The sequence below is a fragment of the Ruditapes philippinarum genome, unplaced genomic scaffold (assembly GCF_026571515.1).
Source record: "Ruditapes philippinarum isolate M1 unplaced genomic scaffold, ASM2657151v2 ctg211_1_1_1_1, whole genome shotgun sequence".
Lineage (NCBI taxonomy): Eukaryota > Metazoa > Mollusca > Bivalvia > Venerida > Veneridae > Ruditapes > Ruditapes philippinarum.
Genome location: NW_026852000.1, coordinates 498021 through 511563, shown reverse-complemented (window position 1 = coordinate 511563; position 13543 = coordinate 498021). Strand labels below are relative to the sequence as shown.

The 13543-nt window shown below is 33.0% G+C and overlaps 2 protein-coding genes across 2 annotated transcripts in view; one reads left to right on the top strand and one right to left on the bottom strand.

The window, feature by feature from the left end:
* Positions 1 to 4614: 4614 nt before the first annotated feature.
* Positions 4615 to 9932, bottom strand: LOC132745804 (uncharacterized). The gene is made up of 3 exons (XM_060734790.1): positions 9778 to 9932; positions 6224 to 6345; positions 4615 to 5449 (listed from the first exon to the last, which is right to left on the bottom strand). Exons 1-3 carry the CDS (start codon positions 9790 to 9792, stop codon positions 5347 to 5349), a joined length of 240 nt encoding a protein of 79 aa, XP_060590773.1. The 5' UTR covers positions 9793 to 9932; the 3' UTR covers positions 4615 to 5346.
* Positions 9933 to 13050: 3118 nt separating this feature from the next.
* The window catches only part of LOC132745764 (14 kDa phosphohistidine phosphatase-like), a 62839-nt gene continuing 62346 nt past the window's right edge, over positions 13051 to 13543 (top strand). Inside the window, exon 1 of the mRNA XM_060734771.1 lies at positions 13051 to 13073. The gene's annotated coding sequence lies outside the window, so the exon portion shown is untranslated. The remainder of the gene's footprint in view (positions 13074 to 13543) is intronic.

Below are 13543 nucleotides of genomic sequence, written 5' to 3'. Positions count from 1 at the left end.
GCGACCTCTAGCGGGATGCTTTGTAAACACCTGTTACTTTGGGCAGATAACTTCATTGTGTATACCGAGGGTTTTCCTAATTACTTTTGAAAGGGATGGACATGAATGGTGTGTGTGTAAAATGTGTATTTACTGATCAGTGATTATAAGACAACATTTTTATTATTAAAGAATAACTTGCAGTTCAGTAACTAACCGCTTTGAAATTTCTTTTCATTTTTACTTTATTTGTAGTCCAAGGGAAGTAAATCAATAATTTATCTCTATTGCTTCCCTTGCTTCACTGGCACATTAAAGCTACCAGGGTCTTTCAAATAGAATCAATTCTATTTGAAAGACCCTGAAGCTGCATTCCAGTTGAGTCAAAAATATTTCAATAAAATCAAACTTGAGAAAAATTTACTAAGATGTAAGGAAAAGTAAAATGTTTCAAGATTCAATTAATATTTGACATAGTATGTGACTTTACTATATTTTTACTGCGTTACTAACGCAGTAAAGTTTATTTGGGCATATTTCGACCATTTTTTGGCGTTATTTATGTGGTTTGTAAGTGCCATTGATAATAGATATGTAAATTGTTTCCTTTTGGTTACTTTACATTTACACATTCAAATACATTTTCAAAATTTTCATTGAAAATTAGCACGAATCTGGAGGAGTGCTGCTTTAACATCATTCCTGATTGAAGCCGAGGGGAATGGAGGAGGGACAAAGGACAAGGACGACGAGGAAGTTAGGGTGCTGGCGGATGAACCCTTATTAAACATAGATTACATACAGCGAAATTGTGCTGTTATCTCAACAGGTAGAGCGTTTGACTGTGAATCAGGCGACTTGGGTTTGATTTCCGGTCACTTTCGATCACATGATTATCAAAACCTTTTCTACGTCATTCGCACTGTACCTCTGCCCTGGCATGTACAGAGGTTATCATTTCCTTGACGGCCTGTGAAAGCGAAGGCACTTATAATGGCAAACTCCTCTACAGTCTTCCCAGTAGCCCAACAAATGGTGCGCTTTAGGGCTTTTTATCATATAGACGATGGTCGCCCGTCAGACAGACATCAGATTGTAAAGTCGGTACGGTAGGTCTTGCAGTCGAAATATTGAGACTACCTGCCCAGGAACGAAGCGGTGATAATATAGTTTTAAATAAACTTGAAATATACTATAGGAGTTATTTTGTTCTCCTTTTCTTAAAAAGGCAGCTGTACAAATGCTAAGAAACTTCAGAAAAAAGCATCAAATGTATGTTCAGCAAAGGCCTCGGAGCCTCAGCCCCATTACTCAATAGCACTATTGTTTTCAGCATAGACGTTCGAATTTTAGAATTCAAATGCCTAGATAAAGATGAAACCATTTTAACTTAGAGTTACATTCTGGAAAGAACCAGCTACGAGCAATAAATATATAATGTAAGTTCTTTTGATTAAGTCTGATCTGGTACAAAAAATATATCATTATTTTCTGTCCTAGGTCAGAAACAAATAAAGACGAATTAACGTGACAGGTTGTGTAGAGTCGCCATATCACGTGACTTTTAGCAACAATCTTGCCAATGTTGAGTCAAAATCTCGACTATTAACAGTCCAAGCCACGCTCCTGAATTATATGAACACTTATATAATATCTATGGTCTCGTGCTTTTAACTAATTCAGGTTTTTACCACACTTAAGTGAAATTTTATATATGTATATAATTATGCTTCTAAAACAATTTTCAAACATCGAAGAATATGTATATTGGTGTACATTATATGTAATTATTAAAATGTATGCACTCATTCCTTATTGAAAAATTTGTCTTAGACTTTATAGAAAATAAATTTCTAATAGCATGTACCTCCCTTTATTTTCATGAAAATGTAAATTCGGTTATATCTTTACAAATAACGATTTTGGGAACTTACAATATTGATAAATCTTCATTTGAGCATTATATTTATGATATGAAAACATAAAAAATTGTGTTAGCATACTATAGTAAAATGCTATGTACAATGTCTGTTGGTTATACATTTGTATATTGTTATATTTGTAGATTGCTTTGAACTGAGAGTGAGAGATTTAAATATTCTGATGACACAAACATTATTTTGATTACCACAACTTTGATTACACAGTTGAAACTAGATGTCACGTGAAGATAAAACTCCAATGCTTCAGGCAAAGAGTTTAGATGGCTAGATTCGACTTATTAGGAGTGCATCTTGATTTGCTTCATACATTCTTGAATGTTTCTGTTTTTGTTTTTTAAGTGTTGTTTTGTTGTTATTGTTTTCAATTCTATCGTCACATCAGCGTTGTTTGAGCCATGCGGCAACCGTAAATGTAATGTAATATTTCCGATCCTAGAAGGTTGTTCAGCATGACAACAATATGGTGTTTTTTTGGGAGGGTATTTTTAGTTTTTCTCTGTTTGGATGGTTCCAGTATTTCCATATAAATACTACATGTATATATCTATATATGCACATTTAGGATAGTCAACTGTTTTTATTTTTTAACCATAACCACTGATCCACTTTCAAAAATTCTACATGATTTAGTTTCGCCTCTTGTTTACTGGTTTAGGAAACATGCATTCTTTTACTTAGGGACCATGCGCCGGTTTTCATGGAATAACATGAACGTTTCAATTCGAATGTTCCGTGATAGCCGTCATATGAACACATTTACGGATGTTTCTAAATTCACCATTTGCATGTTTGGGTGTTGAAGTCTGCTTAAGCCGGTGCTAAGGAGCTTGAACAGTTGATTGTATATACCGCTTTCGTTTATGAACAGGTTCAACTAAACTGAGCCTGTATTCTATAAGTTTTCTTTTCTTTCTACATGTATTTCATGACATACTTAGTACAAAATGGTTGGAGTGGTTCTACATGTTATACCAAGTTCCCGTGAGCTCAATGATTAACGTATACCTACATGTTATACCAAGTTCCCATGAGCTCAATGATTAACGTATACCTACATGTTATACCAAGTTCCCATGAGCTCAATGATTAACGTATACCTACATGTTATACCAAGTTCCCATGAGCTCAATGATTAACGTATACCTACATGTTATACCAAGTTCCCGTGACCTCAATGATTAACGTATACCTACATGTTATACCAAATTCCCATGAGCTCAATGATTAACGTATACCTACATGTTATACCAAGTTCCATGAGCTCAATGATTAACGTATACCTACATGTTATACCAAGTTCCCATGAGCTCAATGATTAACGTATACCTACATGTTATACCAAGTTCCCATGAGCTCAATGATTAACGTATACCTACATGTTATACCAAGTTCCCGTGACCTCAATGATTAACGTATACCTACATGTTATACCAAGTTCCCGTGAGCTCAATGATTAACGTATACATACATGTTATACCAAATTCCCATGAGCTCAATGATTAACGTATACCTACATGTTATACCAAATTCCCATGAGCTCAATGATTAACGTATACCTACATGTTATACCAAGTTCCCATGAGCTCAATGATTAACGTATACCTACATGTTATACCAAGTTCCCATGAGCTCACTGATAACGTATACCTACATGTTATACCAAGTTCCCGTGACCTCAATGATTAACGTATACCTACATGATATACTTAGTTCCCGTGAGCTCATTGATTAACGTGTACCTACATGTTATACCAAGTTCTCGAGGGCTCAATGATTAACGTATACCTACATGTTATACCAAGTTCTCGAGAGCTCAATGATTAACGTATACCTACATGATATACTAAGTTCCCATGAGCTCAATGATTAACGTATACCTACATGTTATACCAAGTTCCCATGACCTCAATGATTAACGTATACCTACATGTTATACCAATTTCCCGTGACCTCAATGATTAACGTATACCTACATGATATACTAAGTTCCCGTGAGCTCACTGATTTACGTATACCTACATGATATACCAAGTTCCCGAGAGTTCAATGATTAACGTGTACCTACATACCAAGTGCCCGTGAGCTCAATGATTAACGTATACCTACATGATATACCAAGTTCCCGTGAGCTCAATGATAACGCATACCTACATGATATACCAAGTTCCCGTGAGCTCAATGTTTAACGTATACCTACATGATATACCAAGTTCCCGTGAGCTCACTGATAACGTATACCAACATGACAAACCAAGTTCCCGAGAGCTCAATGATAACGTATACCTACATGATATACCAAATTGCTTTGAGCTCACTGATAACGTATACCTACATGATACACGAAGTTCCCGTCTTAAGCAGACACAACTTAATGTACCGGGTTTTAGTGAGCTAACTAGTTGGCGAGGACCTACATGACATTCCGGATGTCCGGGAGCTGTGGTTTTAGCGGACCTTCATGATATTAAAAGCGACTCGTCTTGAGCGTACTGAGAAGCGTGGTTCTAATTGACTTACCAGCCAACTGGTTGGTTTGCACTGTGTTAGCAAGTGAACGCTTCCAATTTCTATCATCTGGAATAGCTCAATCACTGTTTCTCTATCTTCCAATATTTCATTTTCAAAAACACACGCAAGTTTTTTGTTTTTTTTTTTTAAAAAGCAAAAAGAAAACAAACAAACAAACACGATATACATATAACACATGTCTTTAATAAAAATTACTATTCTAACAATTATGTTATTTTTGAATAGTTACGTTACGTAAGTTAACAAAACTGCAACACAAGGTATTGTAATAAAAAGAATACATTTTTTATTTGTAACGTTTCGATAATATATGATGTCATCCTCCTAAAATGGTACTTTGTATCTAAAAGGTTAACCACTACTATATATTGAAAATCGTCAATACCACGAGTTCGAATGGTAAATCACGTGCCCTTTTTTATGCGAATAGAATCAACTTACAATAAACTTCGCTAAATACTACATGTACGCTCTGTCACTTTAGATACATGTATATTAAATTGAATGCAAATGTTATCAGATTGCTGTCATTCTTATAACATTATGCTACTTATGTGTACATGCACCTCTATTTCGGGTCTATTTTCTTTTGAAACCAGAATAGCATATTTCGTTGGAATACCTTTAATGCATTGGCATTAACCAAAAGATAGGACATTGCAATATTTTTATAGCCTTTTCCCATGACATCATTTTACATGTCTTTAATTTAACATATTAAAATCGTGCTTCATTAAAAATCTACTAAAACACATATTTTACACAGCAAACGTATACATGTATAATATAGTCGAATATGTTTAACATTTACATATATGTTTTGTATCAGTTATATAACAGTTTTCTGTACTCCATTACGTAATGTTATTGTTCTACATTCGTTTGTCCGTCCGTTCTAAAGCGCAGCAGCCGGTTCTTGTGTATTTTTAGCCACGATTTGTTGTTGGTAATGTTTCTTACAGTAAAGAATACCGTCCGCCTGTGCGTAATTTTCTAGCCTGAAAAACAGTGAATAATGTATTTGCAGTGAAAATACGAACACGATTATGTTTACTGCAAAAACAAATTTTTAAGTCATGGCATAGAATTTCTAGCCGAATTTTAACACTAAACTTAAAATGAAAAAATAAAAACTTATTTTTGAAACATCCATTGAGCTTGCGAGATTCAAATTTTTATTGAAACTAAATCATGTTTATAATCATAAGAAGAATAATTTATTATGTGAAGTATAAGTTTTGAAATATTTCCGTCTAACTTTGATATTATCGATTATAAATAGCCGAGATGTTCCGATTTTAAGATTTGTCGAATATATACAGTAGGGTAAAATAGAATGTTTCGAAACTATAGATAGAATAAAAGTAAAACAATGATGTTAAATACAATTGAAAATACATGGTAAATGCATTAAGTCTTTATTCTAAGTATAATGATTTTCGTAAAGTTTATGATCCTTCAATAGATGAAATACATATTGTCTGAGACTTTTCAAATATTTATTTCCTTTTTTTCTGGGTTCATTAGTAAAATTAATGAATCGCCACAGTTAATTCAATCCGTAATACCAGTTATTGCAACAAATAACTATAACAGGAAGGTAGTTTTGTTTTTTTCTGTCAAATTCCAAATTTTCTTATCATTTTCATAACTTTATTGCTTTTAAGCAATAGCTAGCTTGAAAGTTGAAGAGAATCAAATATTATCACTATTTTCAATATCAATTTTTAACAATGATATTATATTGTACAGTAAAATCTAAGAAAACTTACTTTAGAGTCATTTTACATATGCTGCACTTAAAGCAAAGTTTATGAAATGGCCTCTTGCCTGCTTCAATTCTCTCATTGGCATACACCGACTTCTTACAAATGTCGCACTTCTCTCCACCGCCCTAGAAATAAATGTATATTTTTACAATACGATTTTTCCATATTAACGGATGTTGCATTTCGCGCATGCGCATTTTGCGTACAGCAAAAAATGCAATAACGAAATACTAATTTATTGTCTAATACACGTTCTTAAGGGCTTTAATAGACGTGATTTCAAGTTATGTCACATATAAAACAGTAATTTTGAGATGACTTAAAGCGGTAAGTACTTTAAACCTGATTTGATATTTATAACAGATATACGTTATAAATATGCGAGACTATATAAACACATATATAATAAATAAATAAATAAATATATAAATAAATAAATAAAGCATGACACCACAAAACAAACGTGCGTGTTGACATAAATATGTTACTGAAGTAAGACAGTACACTAAGTATAACCTTTGCATCGGAGCCTAATATTTTGATTTCTGCTTAAGAGATGTTGAATTTGTTGTGATTTTTTACCTTGGGAAGAAATAATACTTTTGTTGCAAAGAGGTAACCGCTCTACAGAGAGTCGTTTTGCAGAGGTTAAAAATCGTAGTTGTAACAGGAACTGCAAAGCGAAAATGGCAACAGATGCGTAAAATTTTAATTACTTCAGTACAGAAAAAAAACGATCACTCGTGACTTCAATTCTACAAATAAACAAAAAACTGGCATATTTCCCCGGAAAACAGAAATAGCTGTAAGAAATCAATTTTAGTTATAAATGTACTAGAGTAACGAGTACAGCTTGGAAAGTTTTCAACAATGATATATGTGTTATTATTTTCTTCATTGTTTATTGTTTGTTATGAAGAGTGCACACATATATATACGCTAACATATGAGAATGTAATGTAGAAACACGTGTTAACATGAAGTAGATGTATGTATGTTTTACTCATTTCATTTATGTCTTGAAGAATGTAGATAACAGATTGTTGGCACTAATATCTGATGGAATGCATCGGAAAACGAAAATACACCCACAGGTTACCGTCAATAAATAATCTTATTGTAGATTGAGTAGCAAACAATTACGTCTTGTAGTTTTTCATGTGTGTAATTATAAATAGGAACTAAGATTCTAGCTTTAGATAAGAATGGTGATTATAAATATGACTACGTGATTAACCCCTGATTTGCTGATATTTTACATGGACTTGGTCCAGCTTCCGTATTAAGAGCAGTAAATACTAACTAGTAATCATTTTTTTGGGATATCAAGATGAAAATAATATGTAAGTCGGCAAACAGTATAAAGCCAAGTCAGACTGTATGGATGTGCCGGCTAGCTTGACTCTATACTACTGGCAAAGGCTAATGACACACATAACAACGGAAGCCTATCAGGGTCATTTGAAGATGGTATACTCATATGGCCCCTAAAGGCTTTCGTTCAAAACATTACATAAACTCGAGTCTCGGACACTATATAAAGGCATGATAAAAGGTATCATATTCTAGCCATAAAATGTATCCATGAAAGTTATGTTAAACATTTGAAAAATTTACTACTCCTATCACATGAATCCATTAATCATTCAAATCTGATGTATTAATTTTGATGATTTCTATATTTGGAATAGGGCGTAACAAAGTGTTTACTAATATGAGTCATAATTAAAGGATTAAGTCTCGTGATAATGTGCATGAATGAAATATTTATTGATTTCCGTTACACACACGCAACATCAACGCAGTGCACCTTTAGAAATGTGTTTAATACAGACATTAAATATATGATGTTAAAGTTATCTTATTTTAAAGGGGCCACATTTTCTTTTTTATTGAAAAACGTGAACATCCTCTTTAATTTTATGTATACATACGCTTAAGCTTAAAATATCGCTCTGAAAGGTGCTCACAAAGGAATAAAACGTTCGTAACGGTTATTACCTTACATTAAATTCGTCTGCACAAGCTCGCAACATGCTTAAACATAAAGCATTGTAGTATTTGTTGTTGCCTAGTTGTTGGCTGTGTTTTTTCTGTTTCGTTTTGTTTTTGCTTTTTTTTGTTTTGTTTTCATTTTTGGATTTTTTTCAGAGATAGACCAGATAAGAGGAGAATTTTTACTATATATCTTTTAGTTACTCAACTAAGTGGAGTATTTACATCGTGAAATCTACAATTTTCACATCACGAATATCTATTATAAAGTACCTATCTCAAGTGGATGTTATTTAATTAAAAATTTAGTTGAGTGGTTATAAAACCTCTCTCCCAGCATGATAGATATAGTTATAAATCAACTTATTTTACACAGCTGATCTACACCTTTCAAGAACATGTATCTTTTATACATAATTACATTATATGTGTCTGAAGTTCAGGCTTTTAAAACGCTTATATTCTAATACATATATAGACTTCATATAAAAACTCATGAAAAATGCTACAATACTGTAGGGTACTTGTAAAGAGTTTTCAGCATTAATTATATATATTTAGAGAGAGGATTTTTAGATGTACTAAGTTTGGTTGGACACATAGCTATATTTAATATCTGTAATATGAGTCTCTGGTTTGGAAAAGGAAAATCTAGAGATAAATCAGCAAAATGAACAGCTGTGTTTTGTCGTGAAATATTTCCTACATTAGTCATGCTGATATATACAAAACTGATATATATATAAGATATCAATGCTTCAACAATTATAACATTTATTATGATTTTGTTTGTCTCAAATTATACCTATACCTACTGAATTTATGTAATGGATTTGACCAGCTTTGAACCATTCAAAGTTATAGGATTCCAACTCTGAGCACTCTTTCAGATTAAAATCAGTTCCAAAAATAACACTATGCTACATGCAAGAATTGATTTAGTATAAAATAGACCTAGCTGATGCCGTATTCATAAAGCTCATTTAAGGGGAAAATTTCCCTTCGTTATTTTAGATTTCCCTTACAGTACATCCCTTACGGCCTTAGCTTTTAAGAATTTCCTTAGTTGCTATTTAAAAGTAAGAATTCATAAATGAGCTATCAAGACTCTCAGACTGGTAGGATGTGCACACTGGACAGGACATCAAGAGCTTTGACACATCAATATATTTTGACAAGACTGGTACTATATCCTAGTGGCAAAGGCTTATCAGCAACAAGTTTATATGAGGAGAAAATTTAATATACACAAGTTTCGCTGAATAATAGAAACGATGAAACTTTACGAAAATCGTAATAGTTTGTTTCCGTATACATTTTCCACCTTGTACTAGTTTGCAAAACTTCCCATTTAACTCTTTCCACAATGTGACTTCTTTACAGTATATTAAACTAAAATATTTTCCTCACCAGGAAATAAATACAGCAATGTTTTTGATCGATAAAGATAAATGTACTTGTAGCTGACTGCAATTGTAACTTACTTTCTTAACTAAATGAAAATACTTTTTTCAAAATGTATAAACTTTGTATAAACTATGTAATAATGCATTTATACTTACAAATTTAGGAGGCATAATTGATTAATTCCTTGTCTAAAATCAGTTCAGAACAACACAAAGTGAATACTCCTGTTTAACTACGATACATTAACGATGTTTCTGGATATGAGTTTACTTTTGCACACGGTACGATTACGATTTGTGGAAAGCTACGGAAGCCCATTGCGGCCGTTTTGAGTTAGGTAGAACTTATATATCTTAGAACTTAGGTCTTAGCTCTTAGAACTTAAAGGTTCCGTAAAAGCGGGAAAACGCCATATTTACTGCAAGACAGACGAGAAGATGTAAGTGAGATAACCTCTTATAAAGTGTTATATATTCTTTAATTTTATTATTTCATATAAAGAATTGCAGAGATATACTGTAGCTAAACATTAAAAGATTAAGTGATTATATCTTATATATAAAGGCCGGGTAAAAAACAACCAATTTCAATGGGAGGCAAAGGTCGAACAAGCTGGGAAAAACTCCATAAGTGGCTATTTTAGCCAGTTCTAGCTATTTTAGCCGAAACTGTCTACCAAAATAATTTACGACGAAAGACACAACCGTTAAAACGGGTATATGTTGCCTGTAATTTGTGTAATTAACGAATTATCAAATTTGAAACAGTATTTTAAACTGTTTATTTGTTAGTTTTATAATAATTAAAAAATGTCGGTTTTCTAATGTGTATTAAAATAATTTGATAATTTTTCCTGCAGAATCTTCTTCATCCCTTTTCGGACGACGAAAATGATCTCTAAATTAGCATAGATGTTTGAAATTTGGCAGCTTGTTATAACACTAGTAACACGTGTTGTAATCACAGATTTAGCTGTCGTTCTAAGAGGTGAACATTTGACTAGAACTGATTAACTTTGTGTGGTATGTAAATGAAAGCCATGTCGATTCTACATCCTCGGAGCGATCTGCACGGTCGACTCAAACAGTATCAAACAGCGACAACTCGCCCGCAGTGATAAGCGTCATACTTACCAAGACATATTAGATGAACTGAAAATCAACGCTAGCATTGCTTCAACCATTTTTCAGATATAACGGCACAGAAAGCGAATCAGGGTTGAAAAGTTCTATGTAGGGAAATAAGCGTTTAGAATCCTGGTAGGGATAACTTCGTGGGTGGATTTAGTTTTCAAGGATCTTATTGATTTCAAAGTTTGGATATTACAAATCGTGTTCACATTGAACGCCTCAGATATAGAGGATATTGAATGAGTGTAAGTTCAATACTGAATTTATTGCACGAGTTGAATAAAATTATATTATGCGAGCCTCTGGCGAGCATAATATTATTTTATTCAAAGAGTGCAATAAATTCAGAAATGAACTTACACGAATTTAATATTCTATTTATCACATACCAAATATAAAGACAGTTTAAAGTGCAATAAGAGTCATTATTCATTGACGCGCATATAGTATAACGCTAACGTTTAGCGCGTCTTTACACTATGTTTGTATAACGCTAATGACGTCACGTCAAAATATATGCACGGCCGTGCAATACCATATTTACGGAGTCGCAAAATCGGCACGGGTGTGTGAAAAATTGTTTTATGAATTTGATCCAAGCAGAACCTAAGCCCAAAATAATTTTGAAATACCTTACTGAAGACATGATCATGTTTGTACCTGGAATCTATGGTGGGCATAACTTTGGTCATCGTGTTGATCAAGAAGACATAGAGGATATTCATTATTTTTCTATTAATACATGATTTATTTTCATCGAGTGGTATGAAAATAAATATTTCATGAGTGGCGGTAGCCACGAGTGAAATATGGTAATTTTTATGCCACAAGATGAAAATAAATCATGTATTTATAGAAAAAACTTTAATTTTCTGTTTATTATATACATTTTTCTCTTTTTTGACATTAAAATTTAAAAGACTTTCCCTTAAATTTTGTGTACTGGCAGAATTAAAAGAAAGTAGTCCGGCAAGACACCAGTGAAAATACGGAAAATATGTTTCACTGCAGTGAAAAATAAATTTTTACAGTGAAAATACGGAAAATGAAAATACGCATTTTATTTCATCAATATTTCTCAATATTTCATTTATAAGTATATAATAAATACAGATATGCCAGAACTTTATGGATCACAGCCTCATTGTAACGAAACCGAGAAACTTGTTTGAGTGTTGTCTTCGAATAACAGAAAGCTTTTGACAGCCATTAAACGAATTGTGGAGCATTTACAATGACTTACAACGAACATGTAACTGGATTTCGTGTTGGCATTCGTGAACAATTAATTATTATAAATTATATTATTTATTAAAATTCATTAGATAATAATACAATGTAATATAATCAATTATACATTATAATTTTAACATAAGATGTATGTGAATTCTGACCCTTCAACTTGTGCGTCCTGATAATATCTTTTGTGCTAAATGATGCCAGGAATCTTGTTGAAAACCTATTGAACTGTTTCAGAAATAATATATCACAAACTGTGATTTTATCGCTCAATAAAATCACTGTTTGGAGTTCGGATGCGAAGAATTATATCACGAGGGCGTGGCCCGAGTGATATAATGATGCGCATCCGAACGACAAACAGTGATTTTATCAAGCGATAAAATCACCAAATTGGATATACATGTATTATTTCGATTTTAACACGACATAAACAAATTAATGCTGCTGTACCTTATTTTAAGCTAAATTGCACCTGATTTGTTTCCGTACTTATTTTTAGTGGTGGTTACGTCACATGTATAATGATTACGTCACATGTCTAAATATAGAACTTGTAGCATTTACACACTATGTTCAATGGGGGAAATATGCGGGTCGTGTTATAAAAATTCAACGTCTGAGCTTCAATAAATGGCCCGTTCAAATTGTGTGTCTGTTCTACATTCAAAATTACATGTATGTGCACTTTTGCATCAGCGGTCAATCCTTCCGTGTTTCCATTTCTACTAGGTCAAGATCACAGTGGCCACTTAAATAAAAAAAATAGCCATTGCCTTAATTTTAACGAAGTACCTCTGTCTAACCACAGGAACCTGAAATTCTATCCAAAACAAAAAATAACGATTCAAAAAAAAAAATCCCATACATATACTATAAAAAAACACTTTTTATAGTATATGTATGAGATTTTTTTTAATCGTTATTTTTTTGTTTTGGGTAGAATTTCAGGTTCCTGTGGTCTTACACGGGGATGGAACCCCATATGTATCTCAAAAATGAGCATCGGTAAAATTTCCGCTGCACCAGTCAGATGTGAAGCATAACACCAGATGTGACTTTAAAAATAGGTCAATCGCAGGGTAAGTTTTCATCTTTTTAAACAAGTAATTTAAAATTCAATCCTTTTTTTAAGAAAATCGAAATGTGATTCTACCCTCCTGACTCTCCTCTATATTAGACATTATTTTGTTTTGGATTTCTATGCAGTCTTCATCGAGATATTCTTTCCGTCGTGGACGTTCACTTCTATGGTGTGTCCAAAACATGCAATGTGAATGAAGAAATTGTCATTATGCTAAACGGACTCACAAAACAGAGATTTTACGAAATCTCACTACAGACCGATGCTTAACATTCAGACAAATCCTGATTTAAGCATTTATTGACATTTGGCTATAAACGAAGGAATCGCTGCTCAAAATTGCATTTGAGCTCCATATGTGCTGAAGAGATCCATAAGTGATACATATGGGGTTCCACCCCCCGTGTATGATCTCAGGGATAGGTAACATGATACAAAAAGGTCTAAAGTTATGGTATAATCCAATAA

Bases quoted from the DNA above. Each gene is read 5' to 3' on its own strand.
- LOC132745804 (XM_060734790.1), bottom strand. The intron at 5,450-6,223 runs GTAAGTTTTCTT...ACTGTTTTTCAG, and splicing joins ATATGTAAAATGACTCTAAA to GCTAGAAAATTACGCACAGG.